Genomic DNA, 19,535 nt, shown 5'->3' with positions numbered 1-19,535 from the left:
TGAAAATGTCAAGCTTTCAATGTGAGAACAATGGTATAGCTCACCTCGTAAGTAAGTTTCCCAGCAAGGTTTAAGGTTTTTTTTTTTTCCCTCCCTCACTCTACACCTAGCTGGTGAAGCCATTTCTCAGCAATCCTACATCGATTTCTGTTGTGTCAGTCCTATATAATTATGTCTTCTGTCTCATTTTCTCTGGTGTTTTAGGAAGTACTCCTATCATCTGCAAATACTGATTCTTCCATTTTTCTTTTATGATCTCATTTCGTTATCGGAAACATCCAGCCCAAGTGTTAAATGGTGCAATACCGGACTGAAAAGATTTCTTGATTCTTTTCACATCCTACAAACTGTAAAGTTGATGAGTTAGGTACTATTTTATTTCCATTTCTGCAGATAAGAAACTGGGGCACATGGTGGTGGTTAAGGAATTTTGCTTCAATTCCATTTAGGGCTCAAGCACGTGAAGTCTGGCTCTTCAGGGTGAAGTGGCCGGTTCTAGAGAGGAAAAACCTAACCAAGGCGAGCAACAACAGCGCCTGGTCCCCTGGGTCGAACCGCTTCTCTCTGCTCTCGGCCCCAGGAGGCGCCGGCGACTCGGCCCCACCTTCCCGCACGGGGGCGCTGTTGGCACGTATCCCGGGGGCCTGGGAGCGGACCGCAGGTGTCACCAGGCGGTGGCCGCCAAGTGCCGAGTGGGTGTCGGGCCGTCGGGAGGGGGTGGAGCGGACAGGACGGTCGCGAAGGAACTGTCGGGATGAGGAGTAGATGGGGGAGCCATAAAAAGTGGGGCAGCGGCTCGCGACGCGCTGGGACACCCGAGAGCGCGGGGCGGCCGGGGCGATGGGCGGGCGACCCTGAGACGCCCCGAGGGGGACCATGAAGGGCAACGGCAGCGCACTGCTCAATGCCTCTCAGCAGGTGCCCGGCGGCGCGGAGGGCGCGCGGGTGCGACCCTCGTGGCAGGCCTCCACGCTGGCCTTCATCCTCATCTTCACCATCGTGGTGGACATCCTGGGCAACCTCCTGGTCATCCTGTCAGTGTATCGGAATAAGAAGCTCAGGAACGCAGGTAGGTGGCCCCGGCCTCGCCCAGCGCCAGCCCCCTTGCTGGGCCCCGTGTCCTAAGGCAGCCCCTGGGCCCTAAGTAAAGGTCAAAGACATTCTTCCTTCAAAACTGGGGACTTCGGATCATTTTTTTTTTTTTTCTGGGTGAAGGCTGTCGGTTTACTTTGTCTTTAGCCTGCCCTTCAAAAATGCCTTTTCACAAAACAATCAGAAGTTTCCAATCCTTAACCAGTAGAAAAGTTTGCCAAAGTCACTCTTCTTTAAACCCATTCTCCAGTTGAACATTTCTGGGGTTTATTAGATGGAGAGGCACCGGGTCCAGATTGAGAGAGTTCCTCCAGACGTCCTTTCAAATGAAATCAATGAACTCATCAGATGCTTGGTTTTACATATAAATTAGTTTTCCCAACTTTGCTAAAATATGAGAAAATATATGACCTGGCAAAATGACAGAGCAACTGTTTTAGCTTTGTTGTCGGGAGTGGTTTTCTGTTATTAGCACATAATTGAATAAAAAAACCCATATGCTCCTAAACTTGCTTTGGAAAGCACTTTGGCTCTTGCAAGTAAATAAGTTTGCATTTTAGAAATAGTTGTAGTAAAGAATACATTTACATGTAATATAGGACCAGAGCTAATTTGTGCTTCAGTTAAACTTGCTTTTTCCTCCTGGCAATGAATTGAAATTGGTTTATCCAGGGTAGGAACTAGTGGGCAATTTATAAATAAGCCATGAATTTCGCACCTCTAAATATTATTGAGATGCTTGATTTACTATCCCTTATTGGGAAGCAGATTTTTGGGAGAAGGGATGGGAGAAAATGGCACACTTTAATGTTTCCTCAAAGGGCTATTTTTGTTCTAAACCAGATATTGATAAAAGCTCTAATTTTGTTTATTTCCTTTTGAGAAGACCACCCTCCTTTTTGTTGCTTTCTGTAATACTTGGAACAGTGCATGAGTTAAGAATTAGCTAAAAGGGACTTAATAATATGAATTGAATTTGAATTAGTATTGATCAGCCTGTCTTCACAGATATTTGGCTTAATTTAGAGGAAGTCGGTCCTCAAGAAGGGATCAGAAGAAATTCATTGGATTAGACAAAAGGGAATGAAGGGAAGGGAGGAGGGTTGGGAATAGGAAAAAACAGAATGAATCAGACACAATTTTCCTATGTTCACATACGAATACAACACCAGTGAAACTCTGGTTGCATCATGTACAACCACAAGAATGAGATACTAGGCTGGGCGTCCTGGCCCATGACTGTAATCCCAGCGGATGGGGACGGGAAACAGGAGGATCATGAGTTTTCAAAGCCATCCTCAGCAAAAGCAAGGAGCTAAGCCACTCAGTGAGACCCTGTCTCTATATAATATAGGAAATAGGGCTGGGGATGTGGCGCAGTGGTCAAGTGCCCCTAAGTTCAATCCCCACTACCAAAAAAAAAAAAAAAAAAAAGGAAAGAAAGAAAGAAAGAATGGAATACTACTTAGAATAAGTCATACTCCATATGTGTATAATATTTAAATTTAAAAATATGATCTACTGTCATGTATACCTAAAAAGAACAAATAAAAAAAATTTTAAAAAAAGAAGGGTTCATAGCCCTAGGTGAAAAAATCCTAGCCACTCTTGCTAACAAGAGATAACAGAGATAACAAGTTCAAGGCCAGCCTGGGCAACATAATGAGAGACCTATCTCAAAATAAAAAATAAAAAAGAACTGGGGGTGTATCTCAGTGGTAGAGCATTCACAGGTTCAATCCTCAGTACCGGAGGGAAAAAGCAGCTTTTGGGGTAGATTTGGTTCTGAGCCTGTGTTAATAGAATGAATTCTTGGGCCAGCCCAATGGTGGGTGTCATTGTTACCCACTTTACAGAGGAGGAACTAAGAACACACATTGGTCTTATAGACTGGAAGCACTGGGCAGGGTTTAACTCACAGAAGGATTATCTAGAAGACAACCTGCGTGGTTGGCATCAGTAACTACAGCCCTTGGGAAATTTGAATCCTTTGTGATCTTCATCCAAAAAAATGTTCACGTGCCTGGAACAATTCTGATTCCTGTGTGTTTTACCAAAAATGGGCCTTCCACACTATTGCTCAGCACCTTTTTGAGAGGACCATTTATTTATTTATTTTAATATTTATTTTTTGGTTTTAGGTGGACACAATGTCTTTACGTGGTGCTGAGGATCGAACCCAGTGCCTCACGTGTGCTAGGCGAGCACTCTACCATTTGAGCCCCAACCCCAGCCCCTTGGGAGGACCATTTATAAAATATTGTATTCTCATATCTGACTTGGAAAACTTTTTCTGTGAAACGTTTGAACGTTCATATTTTTGTAATTGGAACTTTTTGTTTAAAGGTACTGCTGTTATGGTTAAATTATTTGAGGCTTTCTAGAACAGATGGTAATTTGAAATAGTGATAGAAGTAGCTGATTCAAATACAAGTTTGGGAATGCTTATTGTATTAGTCAGCTTTTCATTGCTATGACAAAATGCACCCCCCCCAAAAAAAAATAAAAATTCAGAAGAGGAAAGATTTATTTTGGTTCATAGTTTCAGAGGTTTTCATTCCATGGTTGGTTCCATTGCTGTGGCCCTGTAGTGAGGCAGAACATCTTGGAGGAGAGGGCATGATGCAGCAGAGCTACTCAGCTCATGGTCAGTGGGAAGCTGGGGGGGCAAGGGGGAATGGGAGGGGAAAGAGGAATGGGAGGGGGAGGGGGAGGAAGGGACCAGGGCATGCCCTCATTGACTTACTTCCTCTAAGTAGGTTTCACCTCCAATAGTTTCTACTCCTTCCAATCATGCTATCACATTATGAATTTATCAGTGATTAATCCACTGATGAGGTCAGAGCCCTGATGATCCAATCACTTCCCAAAGCCCCACCTCGGAATACTGCTGCCCTGGGGAACCAACCCTTCAATGTGTGGGCCTTTGGGGACCATTTCACATCCAAACAATTAAACTTATTAAAAGTTCTTACTGGCCCATCTCAGTGGCACCATGACTCTAATCCTAGCTGCTAGGGAGGCTGAGGCAGGAGGATCACAAGTTTAAAGCCAACATCAGCAAAAAGTGTGGCCCTAAGCAACTCAGTGAGATTCTGTCTCTGAATAAAATACAAAATAGGGCTGGGGATGTGGCTCAGTGGTCAAGTGCCCCTGAGTTCAATTCCCAGTACCAAAAAAAAAAAAAAAAAAAAAAAGTTTTTATGGTTACTCAGTACTCCCCATTTCAATTAAATTTATTTTGTTGGCTTTAAGAATGAAAAGATTAAAAAAAGAGGGAGAAAATGGGAAAACAAGATAGGAATTCTAAGGCATCTAAGCTTTGAAAGAATACTTTTTTCTTATAAATCTGGTATACTTGTAGAGTTATTTATGTCCCTTCCTCCCCTTAAGGGAGTATGTTGGTGTTTGACCTCCTAAGGAAGAAACTCAAAATATTTAACTGCTTGCCTGGGAAGACATTGGCTAGTCAGATCAGACAGTGTCTAAACAACCTCTAAGGTTTAAAGTACTGGCAGGATGTTTGCTTTGATCCTGTCCAAAATCTGATAACTAGAATTGATATTCACATTATATTTTCTGAGTAACTTTTTTAATATACTGGGAGGATCCTTGCAGTGGAATACTAAGATTTTATCTTTGCTGTTATCTACCTTCTGATTTGAAAAATCAGTTTTCATCCCAACTTCATGTTCCACTTTTGTCAAATACAAATATTAATTTCATCTTTTAGCCTCACAGGATTGTTGCAGTTACCTACTGAAATGATGCATATGAAAATACTTTGGAAAGGAGAGACTAGGTAATGCCATGTGTTTGAGTATTTTTTGACTTTTTTTAGCTTGCTAAAAATCAGACTTGTGAGTTGCACACTTTTTATATGTAAATTATACATACAACTTCTATTAAAGAAAATATAAAGTAAGAATTTAAAAAAATTTTTCCTATTTAAAATTTAATTATCTGGTGATCCAACCTGTGTAGGATACAACCCCAACTTGGAAATTGGCAAAAATAACAGGCTCTTACCCACAGCCAGTTTGTTCTATGAGTTCCATAAAAAACTGTGATGTTAAGGTCTAGATCCCTATTGAGGTAAACAGTAAATTAAGAGAAAGATAGGCATATATTGGCAAATGGCACAGTGGAAATAGATTCATTAAAAGAAAGTATAGGGGCTGGAGGTCTCACTGGTAGAGCTTGGGCTTAGTATGGGTGAAGGGTCTCAGTTCAATCCTGTGTGTGTGTGTCTGTGTGTCACACAGACACACACACCGTAGTTCTGATGATCTGATCAAACATAACCTTTTGCAGGAGCTCTGAAGAAACAGATAACACCACTCACTATTTACTGTTCCTGAAACCCTGCAACACAGTAGCCTATTTATTAATTATGACTCTGATCCATCTAAGAAAGGTCCAGTTATGTACAGTTTGCTCTGCTTTAGAAGATAAGATCTTAATACATTTTAGAAAAATGCCCATCTTAAGCAATACAAGATTGTTTTTAAAAAATCTGGGTGCACAGCAGAATAAACTGTCAGTAATTGTTAGAAAAAAAAAATCCCTTAGAATCACTACAACTAGGTGCTTGACACTGCTACGCCATTCTTGTACTTGTTTCTTTCAGGTTTCTCCAGAATATGGTCTGTACCCCTTCTGTATTACCCCTCAGAGAGGCTGCACAGAGTATGAAGAAAACATGGATTTGTGGCCTCAGAGATCTGAGTTCCCCCCTTGGATGCAGCAGGGTTGTTGTAAGATGCTTGTAGATCGTAGGCATGCTTACTTAAAAAATCATTTTAAATTGAAGTATGACTTGCACATAGTAAAGTGCATAAAATTAAAGTCTACAGCTTAATGTATTTCTACACATGTATGCACTTTTCAGAAAGGACTTGGGGAAAAAAAAGTAGTGAGAAATGGTAGTTCAAATATGCACAACTTGACTAGAATTTATGGCCAACCTGAGTTCTGAAAAGCATCAGCCTTCTTTTTTTTTTTTACCTTTCACCATTTAGGAGTCAATCGTTGTCTGTGTGGACTTGACTGCTAGTGTTCATTCCTAGGCAACACGAGTCACAGCCCACTGGCTGCTCGTCACCCTTGCCCTACTCTCTGATGTCAGTGCTGTAGCCTTCCCACTGAGATGCTTGGATGGAGCCCTTGACCATCGTGCACCCTACCCTGGTTTTTCTCTTCTCTTTCCCCTCCTTCCCTTCCCATTTCTTTCTCCTCATTCATTTCCTTTCCTTCTTTCCCTTTTTCTGTTTCTGACTCCTTGACTTCCATTCTTCTCTCATCACCGTAATTGGATTCTATTTTAGTAGAAACCACATTCATATCTCGGGTTCGGAATTATATCTGTGTGTATCAGTAAAAACGACTGCCCTAAACCTATGTGCACATTGTATTCTATAAGTTCATTTGTGAATTTCTTTTTTTTTCCTTTCTTTTTTTTTTAGTTGTTGATGGACCTTTATTTATTTATCAATTTCTATGTGGTGCTGAGAATCCAACCCAGTGCCTTACACACTCTACCACTGAGCCACAACCTCAGTCCCGTTTGTGAATTTCTTAAAGGAATGTTTTACATGATGTTTTGGCTCTTACAATAGCCCACAAAGTCATGCAAATCAGCCACATAGCTGTAATAAAATTTAGATTTGCCAAGTCAGTTGAGATCTGCGAACCCCTGGAAGCAACCTACCTGGCTCTGAGTTTCCAGCCCCTTGGGATTCTGTGAGAGTGGGACAGAGTGGTGCTTCCTTTACTGCCTCAGAAATGTCAGGAGAGGGAGGGCTCAGAGAAAAACAGATGACGGAGGATGGATTTATGTCAGAGATGGGGCAGAAACAAGAACAGTCAGCTCTACACATCTACGTGTTCTGCGTCCCCCCACATCCACCCAACTGCGGATCAAAACCATTCAGAAAAAAAATAATGCATCTGTACTGAACATGTGTAGACATTTTTAGCCAATATTCTCTAAACAATACTACCACAACTTACATAGCATTTACATTTTTTTTTTTTTTTGAGATGGGGTCTACTGTTTTGTTTGGCTGGTCTCAGATTGTGGGCTAATGGGACTCTTCTGTCTGAGATTCTGGAGTAGCTGGGACTTCAGGAGTATGCTATTGTTTCTGGTTTAGCATCCACCTTGCTTTAGGTGTTATGAGTAATCTGGAGATGATGTAAAGTGTACAGGAGAATGTTCATAGTTGTCATGCAAATATCACGTCATGTGATATAGGCACCTTTGGGTTTGGATATCCACAGGAGTCCTAGAACCAATCTGCGTGGATGCCAAGGGATGCCTGTACAAGTATATGTTCATAAATTGCTCCTTTATTGGGGACAATCATATTATATAATATAGAGAAGTCCTTTGATTTTCCTGATTATTAAGCTTATTACAGAGTTGGAAATTATCATGTTATGAAGTTGACTAGCTATGAACAGTTTCATGAATACAATATTATTTACGTAAATATACATGAATAATAGGCATCAGAGATCTGGGAGAGTATGTCCTGAGGAAAATATGCTTTCCTTTTCCTAAAGTCTCTGGTTCATTTCTCTCTCCTCTCTTCTTCTCTTCTCTCCCCTCTCCTCCTCTTCCTTCCGCTCCCCTCTCCCCCTCCTCCTCCTCCTCCTCCTCCCCTCCTCTTCCTTCTTCTTCTTCTTCTCTATCTCTATCTCTATCTCTATCTCTATCTCTATCTTCTTCTTGGTACTGGAGATTGAACCCAGGGGTGCTTAACCACTGAGCAACATCCCTATTCCTTTTTGTTTTTTATTTTGAGACAAGGTCTTGCTAAGTTGCTTAGGGCCTCAGTAAGTTGCTGAGGCTGGCTTTGAAATTTCGATCTTCCTACCTCAGCCTCCCGAGCCACTGGGATCACAGGTGTGTGCCACCGTACCTGGCAAGAAAATGATCTCTTAATGACATCAAGTTTCCCCACTTTACTTCCCAAGGAATGTTACAAATTTTAAAAACTTGCCACATTTTCCTCTCCTGGAAAAAGAACGAAGTAACCAGCCACACAGGAAAATGCAAGCTTCCTTCTGTGGGACTGTTTCTGATTAAGGCACGTGGATTGGTGCTCCAGAACCTCGAGGTTCTCAAGGGTAGGGTGAGTGGGGAGTGCTCACCATCAGCTATGAGCTATGGTGTGTGCCAGTGAGCAATTCTCCTGACTGAACTAACTTTCGTGACTTTGGTTGAGCCAAGGTGAGAGATTAGAAGCGTAGTGACCCTATCAAGATGTACGCACTGGGGAGGAATGGCCTAAATAGGCGGCCAGCTGGGTCATTCACTTTGCAACAAGACACCTGTAGGGAACAGCAGGGCTCAGGTTCACACAGGTGAGCCCATCATTCTCACCAGGCATTCAAAGAAAGGTGGAAAGTAAGCCCTTCACCATGTTATGAGCATTTCCAAAATAAAGAATCAAACCATCTCTCCTGCAGAGTCAATTCAGGATGTCTGTACTAGGGTCATAAAAGTGACTAGCCACATGGTTTGCTGATTGGAAGACTGGTGCTCTGTGAGATTTTTGAAAACACAATCAGAAAACAAAATATACATACAGGAGATAGTTGCCCAAATCCTGAAAGAAAAAAAAAATAATAATGCATTTGGATGCTCCCTCTAAATCATTTTATCCTATCAGGAATATTTTTTTTCTCATAAAGACACTTTGTACCTTATTCTTGTCTCATATTAATTGCCATCAATAAATATCAGATATAAGTATCTGATAGATAGAATGGTATAAAAGTCTAGCTTTTGGGACTGAGCAGTTGGAACAGATTCACAGTATGCCTGAAAAATCTGATTTAATGCTATAAAACTTTATTTTCCTTCTTCCTTTTGTGGCCTATAGTCAATTTTACAAAAACTGCTGACCATTTTTTTTTGTTGTTGAACTTTTCCACTTAGTGGAAAATCCAAATAGTTTACTAGGTCCCTATCAAAACAATCCCAATGATTATATAAATTAGGTTTTTAATTCTACAATTTTATTTTTAAAAATTTATTCATGAATTAGCATTTGAAACATTTTTGAGACATTCTGGGTCAGTGCTCTGTGACCTACACAGGTTCCCATGAGAAAATTAAAGTACAAAACTGGTGGGATTGGACTTCCTGTCATGCTTTTACAGAAGCTGGTTTGACCTGATTTCTGACTTTTATAAGATAGAAAAATAACTTCTTGTTTAGAATGTCTAATGCTTCCTATTTATAGGCTCAGAGCACTTTTCAGCTTTCAAAACACTTTCCCACAATTTGTTTTATTCATTCATGTAATAGTCTCCTCAAATAGATAAGAGATCTGAACCCCAAATTTAGTTAAATTATCTGTAATTCTTATTCCAGAATACAACCCAGTGTGGTACAGTGAAAGGAACATAGGAATTAAAGTCAGATGATCCAGGCCAATTGAGTCTTATATCTGCATACTTTTATTTGTAGTATATTTGAGATATAGTTACTCAATTTCTCCATCTATCCAATAGGGTTAATACATTTATTCTCATCAGTCTGTATGTCCATACATCCATCTATCCATCCATCCATCCACCCACCTCTTCCCCACTTACTATTTTAAGTTATAAAGTACTGTACAAATCATAGTGTTGTTATATTATTTCTATTATACATTCTATGATTCGTTTTTTAGGTTGTTTGATTTTTAATGTATTAAAAAAATAAACACTAGGAACTAGAAAAAAGTGAAATCAGCCAGAAATTGAGGGATCTAATGCTCATTAATGATGTTATGCAAGTACTACACAAATTCTCTGATGTCTCAGCTTTCCCTTTCTTAAGAACCATTATCTCTCCCTGACAAATAGGTCTCAGATTCACAGGCTAATTATTTTATTATCCACACTCTTCCCCAATTTTAAATGAATTATCTCTGGAAACTACAGTAATTTTCTTGGGACAAGTACACCAATTCACAAAATTAAGCCTTAAACTGTATTGTGCAGACTCACAGAAGACTTCAAGTCAACAAAGTCCATGCTTCAAACAGTCTCCTGTCTGATAGATTTCTTGTTAGCACTGATGTCCTTTTCTTATAGTAGCTCTCTGTGATAGTTGAATTTACTGATTCAAGCCAAGTTTTACTTTTGAAGATATTTTATTGATTTTTTTTAAGTTGCAGGTATAGCAACTGGTTAAAGTGTTAGGATTTTTTTTTTCTGATTTGTGTAGTACATTGTTATATAACTCTTTAAAATGTTTATGAATTTGCCAAAGTAATTCCAATCATCCCCTAGAAACTTTAGAACAATAGTTTCAGACTCCTTAGTACATGCTTGAATTTGAGTCTGATCTTAGGTTCCACCAGCTATTCCTCTCATAAGAAATTATTCCTGGTAGCAGTTTTGAGGATTAAATTAATTATGGATAAGATAGAACTTCTTTTGGGGGTAGAATTATTGCCCTATGTACATATTTGATTACACAACCAGTGTAACTCTACCAGAAGGATGAGAAGTTATACTCCATTTATGTATGATGTGTCAAAATACATTCTACTGTCATGTATAAGTAGAATAAAATTTTTCTCTTGGAAATTTCGAAAGTTAATCAAGACTAAAATAGTCCTATGTTAAACCTCCCCGTATTAGTTTTTACTAGCATTTGATGATTCTGCTTTTTAAAATACCTACTTTGAAAAGTGTCTGCATTGGAAGCCATATTAAATCAACATGCTCTTTGGAGTTTATGCTGCATTCTTTATTATCACCTTCTAAAAATAACTAGAGTATCTGAGGTGAATACTAAGATCTTTTCCTGGTGTCTGGAGTTTTTCCCTTCTTCCTCACTATTTTGAAGTTACTAGCTTGCCAATATACTCTGTCTTTAAAAGAAGAAATTCACTTACTTTCTTAGGGTTTTCTCAGTTACCCAAAAGGAAATTAGTGGATTTTTAAAAAAGATGTGTTTGTGTGTATGTAGAACTCTGTATCATCAAATCATTCATCTCCTCCTCTTCATAAAGACAGGCCCTTAATCAGCTCTCTGTTTTTCTCACCTCTGGAATAGGTTGGCCAATCAAGTTGACCTGACTCCTGAGGACTCTTTCTGGTCTCTCCCTAACTTCCAGTAAAATTTTGATAATGCCACAGATGAGAAGTAAACTTGTGGGTTTTCTGGTTGAGATGCTAAGGGCTTATTCTGCTACGGAGCACACACTTCTGGCAATCACATTGAAGGAGTTAGTCTCAGAAGAAGAGACAAAAAAATAAAATACATCTACTTGGTGCTGAACACCATTCAGTTTATTGTGGGTACTTTGAGTTGTTGAGCTTATGGTTTAAAAGGGCACTTACCCACTTTGATGTTGAGCAGTTTTGGTGCTTACTGAATTGACTATTCATTTGAGTAAATAGTCATTGCATTCCTGCGATATGAGGCAGAATATGATTGATCAGTAAATTCAATGATTTGTCAGAATGAAAGAAATTGTGCTAAATTTATATTAAAACATGGTTCCTACTTTCAAACATGTTTCTATCCAAGTACATTAACATTTTTCTTCTCTTTATTAAATATCAAGTAAAAACGAGACACAGAGAACAAAAGTAGAAGAATAGAAACATACAGCAGAAAAGCTTTTCAAGAGAAATTTGGAAGTTGGTTGGTAGATGATAACTGGAGCCTGAAGCACTCCTGAGAAAGTTTTTTAAAGCTGTTACCTTAGGATGAGAGAACAACAGATGAAAACTAGGGAAATGTGAAAACTAGTCCACACATAAAATACCATCTACTGGAGTCAGAATTAATGAAAGAACTTCAGAGAAATGAGCCAGTGATGGAGGCAAAACAGAACGATGTGAGAGTAATAATACAGCCTGAAGGACACCTGTTGGCAAAGCATGGGTTGAGAGCTGCCTGCTAACTTAGATTGCTATTTAACTTCTCATGTAGCTCTTACACGGCAGAGGATTAGGGATTTCCTTTTTATTACTTTCTTCCCTGCCTCAGAATACAGAACTCTTTGTCTTTTATGACCTGGGAAGGGATATGTGCTTCCATCCCCCAGGCATCCCTTCCTTTTTCTCTATTTAAAGGCCTGTTGGATTTCGCCATGTGCCAGGTGGAGGACAAGGGGCTTGGGACACAGTTCTGTGACAAGCCAAACTCTGTTAATTTGCTTTTATTTAATATTTGGTGTACATTTTAATTTTTACTTTTGAGAGTTTGTCTGCTAATTAATTTTAATTTCATTTCTATCTTTTGTTCTTGTTTTTATTATGCTTTTAGCTTCTCATTGATTGTTCCCTATACTTGAGGAGTTTGTTATTAGTTTTTTTTTTTTTTTTTTAAGATTCTTTCTTGGGCTGGGGATGTGGCTCAAGCGGTGGCGCACTCGCCTGGTATGCATGCGGCCGGGGTTCGATCCTCAGCACCACATACCAACAAAGATGTTGTGTCCGCCGAGAACTAAAAAATAAATATTAAAAATTCTCTAAAAAAAAATAAGATTCTTTCTCTCTCTCTTTCTGTACCTTTTTACTTAAGTTGTTGTTGTTGTTCTACTTGTTGCTGTTGTTGTTATTGTTGTGTGTGTTACACATATTAATTTACCAAATAAGTTTTTAAAAAAGATTTTGTGTGTATGTATGTGTCTATCTAGCTATACATACACATACATATACATGTATCATCTTATGGAGAAAGTATTTCTTATGCATGGAAGATTAGTCCTATTGTAGACACATTTTTAAAAAAATTGTTCCCTCTGAAGAATGTGGCTGGCCTCTGGAACCAGATGGCCTGAACTAAAACCCTGGCTCTGCCATCCATTATGTGTGATCTTGAGCAAGTTATTGAACTTTAATTTTCTCACTCATTAATTTGAGACAATACTGATGTTGCAAGGGTTAAGTGAATTGCTATACCTCAAGTTCATTATGACTAAAATGTAACATTACAACAAACAGAATAAATTATTTAACATAAAGTTATGACGGGTGAATGAATACCATGTTATATATTTTTATTTTTGAGGTGAGTGTATTTTTATTTATATTTTAACACTTCCAGATCTTTAACTACTATGTAAATATGTCAAAAATGAGACAAATTTTGAATTTCTAAAAACTACTTTTATGAGAATCTTAACTTTTTCTTCTTTTGTCTCTCACTGATTTAATTACATAAATTGGCAACATTATGATTGTACTACTTTTAAGAATGACAATTCTTTTGGAATTTGACAATTTAGATCTATCAAGTGCAATTAATCTGTTTTTTTAAACTGGAGTTTTTATTGAGTCCTTCAAGGTTGGGGATAATGTCTAAGGATATAAAGTCTCTATCTTAAAAGGCATTACGGTGGATTTTTTTTTGTTTTGTTTTGTTTGTTTTTGTTTTGTTTTAGTTGTAGTTGGACACAATACTTTTACTTTATTTACTTATCTTTACGTGGTGCTGAGGATCGAGCCCAGGGCATTGCATGTGCTAGGTGAGTGTCTACTGCTGAGCCACAACCCCAGCTCAACATTGATTGCCTCTTTATGTGGCTGAAATATTACATATTTGTCATTAGCATTTTATCTTAAATTCTCGAAGGTGAGTGATTGTGCAAACATCAGTAATTTGTCTTCAGCACAAGGAGGAAAGGCTGAAGAATGAAGAAGTCAACTGGGCTATCACATGGGTGCTTTATACACTATAAGTTTCTCCCTAAACCATCCTTCTGAGAAAAGAGTAACCAGATCTAGATTAATAAATAAGCAGAATTCTTAGCAGGATTTAACACCTTCAAAACTGACTACAGCACATACCTGTTTAAAAAAAAAACTACTAGGGATGTAGTTCTGTGGCAAAATACTCTGAGTTCAATCCCTGGTATATAAAAAAAGAAAACAAACAAACAAAAACAATCCAGACTAGAACAAGAGGGTTATTTGTACTTTATTTTAAATGACTTGTGCTAGTCTCTTTTGTTGTATAGGTACTATATTAATACAGCAGTTAATGAAATCCATCAATCGATTTTCTTTATAGCAGCAAAGTCAACAATCAAGTTAAAGAGTAGGACAAGGAACTGGGGACACAGTGAGATATAGAACGAGACTGAGGAGCTAGGAAGACAAATGGGGTCAGGGAAGCAAGAGAACAAAGACGCTCTCAAATGAGACACTGTGTTGTATGATGGGGGTATGATGTGGATAATATGTATTATAAACACAATTTGATGCCGGCAGTACATTATATGAATGACATTATTATGTTAACAGTGTGTTATGTGAACAGCGTGTTATATACACAGGGCATGATGTGATCAGGATATGATGTAGACATGTGTTATATAAACAGTGTGATGCGGGTAGTATATTGTATGAATGACGTATTATGTTGACAAGGTGTGATGTGAACAGCGTATATGAAAACCATGTTATATGAATAGGGTATGATGTGGATGCGTTATGTGAGCTATGTGTGGTAGAACAAGATGTGATGTGAATGGTATGTTGCATGAACAGGAGTGATGTGGACAATGTGTTATATGAACAGAGAATGATATGGGTGGTGTGTTGTATGAATGGGATGTTATATTTCAGAGACTTTAAGAAGTACTTGGGAGTTTACATAATGTGGTATGGGCAGAATGCAGATATTAGAGGAAGGTGGATGAAAAATGGGTAGAAAGGAAATAGAGACTGTGCAATGGGCAGCCTTGCTGGAAATGTTGAAGAGAGTCAAAGAGGCTGATAATCAAAGGGGGAAGGAGGATAAGAAAAGGATTCTTTGACTTGGACAGACCCTTGCTATTGCAGAGATGATAGATGGAACCTTCTCATTTGTGACTTTCTGGTCAGGGGCAGGAATCTTCTGTGAAGTGGAACATCTGGTTTCCATCACCGAGGAACAGAAATAAGAAAGTGGGTGTGGCATGCACACCTGTAATCTCAGCCACTTTGGGAGGCTGAAGCAGAAGGATTGCAAGTATGGGACCAGCCTCTGCAATTTAGCTAGATTCTCTCAAAATAAAAAAGCCTGGGATATAACTCAGTGGCAGAGCATGCCTGGGTTCAATTTCCAGTACTGGGAGGGAAAAATAAAGGTGAACATTCATCCAGATCCAAACATGTGCCTTGTACTCTCTCAGCTCCTCATCAAGGCCAATATAATCTCAATTTATTGCATGTAAAAGTCCAAGGTCCTGGGAAGCTATGAATTACTTGGGTTATTTTAGCATGTGGCATAGCCAGGATTTGAATCCAGAGGTACAGATTTGTTTTTAAACTTACAGTCCACACTGCCTCTAGTAATCTAAAAAGACAAGTTTCTAAAACACAGTTCTTTGAAGCTTAAGAATGTGTTCTTTGATGTCCACAACTACAGCCTTTCCCATTCCTTCACAGGGCCAGAGAATATGCCTCAATCACCTTCAGGGTCTTAGCTGTCCCTTGTCAAACCCTTAATATTTATGCATATGGAATTTTATCTATACAAACCACATTTATAAATAGATTATTTGTTTTTATTATTCTAATTTGTTATGTATGACAGCAGAATGCATTACAATTCATATTATACAGATAGAGCACAAATTTTCATATCTCTGGTTGTACACAAAGTAGAGTCACACCATTCAAGTCTTCATACGTGTACTTAGGATAATGATGTCCATTTCATTCCACCATCTTTCCTGTCCCCATGCCTCCTTTCTTCCCCTCCCTCCCCTTGCCCTGTCTAGAGTTTGTCTAATCCACTCATGCTCCCCCTGCCACCAACCCCATTATGAATCAGCATCCTTATATCAGAGAAAACACTCTGCATTTGGTTTTTTGGGATTGACTAACTTCACTTAGCATTATATTCTCCAAATCCATCCATTTACCTGCAAATACCATGATTTTATTCTCTTTTAATGCTGAATAGTATTTTATTGTGTATATATAACACATTTTCATTATCCATTCATCTACTGAAGGGCATCTAGATTGGCTCCACAGTTTAGCTATTGTGAATTGTCCTGCTATAAACATTGATGTGGCTGTGTCCCTGTAGTATGCTGATTCTCAGTCCTTTGGATATAGACCGAGGAGTGGGATAGCTGGTGGTTCCATTTCCAGTTTTTCTAGAAATCTCCTTACTGCTTTCCATATTGGCTACACCAACTTGCAGTCCCACCATCAATGCAGGAGTGTGCCTTATACTCCCACATCCTCGCCAACACTTATTGTTGTTTGTATTCTTAATAGCAGCCATTTTGACTGGAGTGAGATGAAATCTTAGAGTAGTTTTGATTTGCATTTCTCTAATTGCTAGAGATGATGAACATTTTTTCATGTATTTGTTGATCAATTGTATATCATCTTCTGAGAACTGTTCATTTTCTTGGCTCATTTATTGATTAGATTATTTGCTTTTTTTGGTGTTAAAATTTTTGAGTTCTTTATATATCCTAAAGATTAGTGCTCTATCTGATGTGCCTGTGGTAAAAATTTGCTCCCATTCTGTAGGCTCTCTATTCACCTCACTAATTGTTTCTTTTGCTGAGAAGAAGCTTTTTAGTTTGAATCCATCCCATTTATTGATTCTTGATTTTATTTCTTGTGCCATAGGAATCTTATTAAGGAAGTTGAGGCCTAATCTGACATGATGAAGATTTAGGCCTACTTTTTCTTCTATTAGGTTCAGTGTCTCTGGTTTAATTCCTAGGTCCTTGATCCACTTTTTTGAGTTTTTTTTTTTTTTTTTGCATGGTGAGAGACAGTGGTTTAATTTCATTTTGTTGCATATGGATTTCCAGTTTTCTCAGCACCATTTGTTGAAGATGATATCTTTTCTCCAATGTATGTTTTTGATACCTTTGTCAGGAATAAGATAACTGTAGTTATGTGAATTTGTCTCTTTGTCCTCTATTCTGTACCATTCATCACAAGTCTATATGGTGTCAATGTTTTTGTTATTATTGCTTTGTAGTATAGTTTAAGTTCTGGTGTACTAATGCCACCTACTTCACTCTTCTTGCTAGGGATTGCTTTAGCTATTCTGGGTCCTTTATTTTTCCAGATGAATATCATGATTGCCTTTTCTATTTCTATAAGGAATGTCATTGGGATTTTGATTGGAATTGCAGTAAATCTGTATAATGTTTTTGGTAGTCTGGTCATTTTGACAATATTAATTCTGTCTATCCAAAAACAAGGTAGATCTTTCCATCTTCTAAGGTCTCCTTTAATTTCTTTCTTTAACGTTCTATAGTTTTCATTGTAGAGGTCTTTCACCCCTTTCATTAAGTTGATTCCCAATATATTTTTTTAGGCTATTGTAAATGGGGTAGTTTTCCTAGTTTCTCTTTCAGAGGATTTGTCACTGATATACCCAAATGCCTTGATTTATGGGTGTTGATTTTATATCCTGCTATTTTGTTTAATTCATTTATTCTAGAAGTTTTCTGGTGGAATTTTTTGGGTCTTCTAGGCAGAGAATTTTGTCATTAGCAAATAGTGTTAATTTGAGTTCTTCTTTTCCTATATATATATATCCCTTTAATTTCTTCCAACTGTCTAATTGCTCTGTCCAGTGTTTCAAGAACTATGTTAAATAGAAGTGGTGAAAAAGGGCATCCTTGTCTTTTTCCAATTTTTAGAAGGAATGCTTTCAATTTTTCTCCATTTAGTTCATGATGTTGGCCTGGGGATTAGCATAGATAGCTTTTACAAAGTTGAGATATATTTCTGTTATCCCTAGTTTTTCTAATGTTTTGAACATGAAGGGGTACTGTATTTTGTCAAATGCTTTTACTGTGTCTATTAAGATGATCATATGATTCTTATCTTTGAGTCTATTGATGTGATTAATTACATTTATTGATTTCTGTAAGTTGAACCAACTTTGCATCCCTGGGATGAATCCCACTTGATCATGGTGCACAATCTTTTTGATAGGTTTTTGTATTTGATTTGCCAGAATTTTATTGATAATTTTCACATCTATGTTTATTAGAGATATTGGTCTGAAGTTTTCTTTCTTTGATGTGTCTTTGTATGGTTTTAGAGTCAGGATGATACTGGCCTCATAGACTAAGATTGGAAGTATTCCCTCTTTTTCTATCTCATGAAATAATTTGAGGAGTATTGGTATTAGTTATTCTTTAAAGGTCTTTTAGAACTCAGCTGTGTGTTCATCTGGTCCTGGGCTTTTCTTGGTTGGTAGGCTTCTGATGGCATCTTCTATTTCATCGCTTGAAGTTCATCAGTCTAAATTGTATATCATCCTGATTCAATTTGGGCAAATCATATGACTCTAAAAATTTTTCAATGCCTTCAATATTTTCTATTTTATTGCAGTGAGTTTTCTCTCTCCTTCTTTTCATTAGCATGGCCAAGGGCTTGTCAGTGTTATTTATTTTTTCAAAGAACCAACTTTTTGTTTTGTCAATTTTTTTTCAATTGTTTCTTTTGTTTCTATTTCATTGATTTCAGCTCTGGTTTTATTTATTTCCTGGCTTCTACTAATTTTGGTGTTGGTTTATTCTTCTTTTTCTAGGGCTTTGAAATGTAATGTTAGGTCATTTACTTGTTGACTTTTTCTTCTTTCAAGGAATGAACTCTATGCAATGAACTTTCCTCTTAGTACTGCCTGCATAGGATCCCAGATTTTTCAATACATTGTATCAGTGTTCTCATTTACCTCTAAGAAATTTTTAATCTCTTTCTTGATGTCTTTTGCAACACATTGTTCATTCAGTAACATATTATTTAGTCTCCAGGTGCTAGAGTAGCTTTTATTTTTAATTTTATCATTGATTTCTAGTTTCATTTCCTTATGATCTGATAGAATGCAGGGTAGTATCTCTACTTTTTTGTGTTTGCTGAGAGTTGCTTTGTGGCATAATAAATGGTCTGTTTTAGAGAAAGATCCATGTGCTGCTGAGAAGAATATATATTCACTCATTGAAGGATGAAATTTTCTATATATGTCAGTTAAGTCTAAGTTATTGATTGTATTATTCAGTTCTGTAGTTTATTTGTTCAGCTTTTGTTTGGAAGATGTATCCAATGGTGAAAGAGGTGTGTTAAAGTCACCCAGAATTATTATGTTGTGGTCTGTTTGACTCTTGAACTTGAGAAGAGCTTGTTGATGAATGTAGATGTTCCACTGTTTGGGGGATATATATTTATAACTGTTACATCCTGTTGGTGTGTGGTTCTCTTAAGCAGTATATGTGTCCTCCTTTATCCCTTTTAATTAACTTTAGCTTGAAGTCTACTTTATTTTGTATGAGGATGGAAACCCCTGCTTGCTTCCACAGTCCGTATGAGTGGTATGATTTCAAAAATAAAAGCTACCTAACCTCTAACCTTCAGACTGTGGATGTCTTTTCCTATGAGATGAGTCTCTTGGAGGCAGCATATTTTGGGGTCTTTTTTTTTTAATCCAATCTGCCAGTCTGTGT

The 19,535-nt window shown here is 37.9% G+C and overlaps 1 protein-coding gene across 1 annotated transcript in view; it reads left to right on the top strand.

Moving 5' to 3' along the window:
* Positions 1–546: 546 nt before the first annotated feature.
* The window catches only part of Mtnr1a (melatonin receptor 1A), a 33,791-nt gene continuing 14,802 nt past the window's right edge, over positions 547–19,535 (top strand). Inside the window, exon 1 of the mRNA XM_005329190.4 lies at positions 547–1,069. Within this exon, the coding sequence (XP_005329247.1) occupies positions 877–1,069 (193 nt within the window). The 5' untranslated portion in view covers positions 547–876. The remainder of the gene's footprint in view (positions 1,070–19,535) is intronic.

This window comes from Ictidomys tridecemlineatus, chromosome 14 (genome assembly GCF_052094955.1).
Source record: "Ictidomys tridecemlineatus isolate mIctTri1 chromosome 14, mIctTri1.hap1, whole genome shotgun sequence".
Classification (NCBI taxonomy): domain Eukaryota; kingdom Metazoa; phylum Chordata; class Mammalia; order Rodentia; family Sciuridae; genus Ictidomys; species Ictidomys tridecemlineatus.
This window is presented reverse-complemented; position numbering and strand designations above follow the sequence as displayed.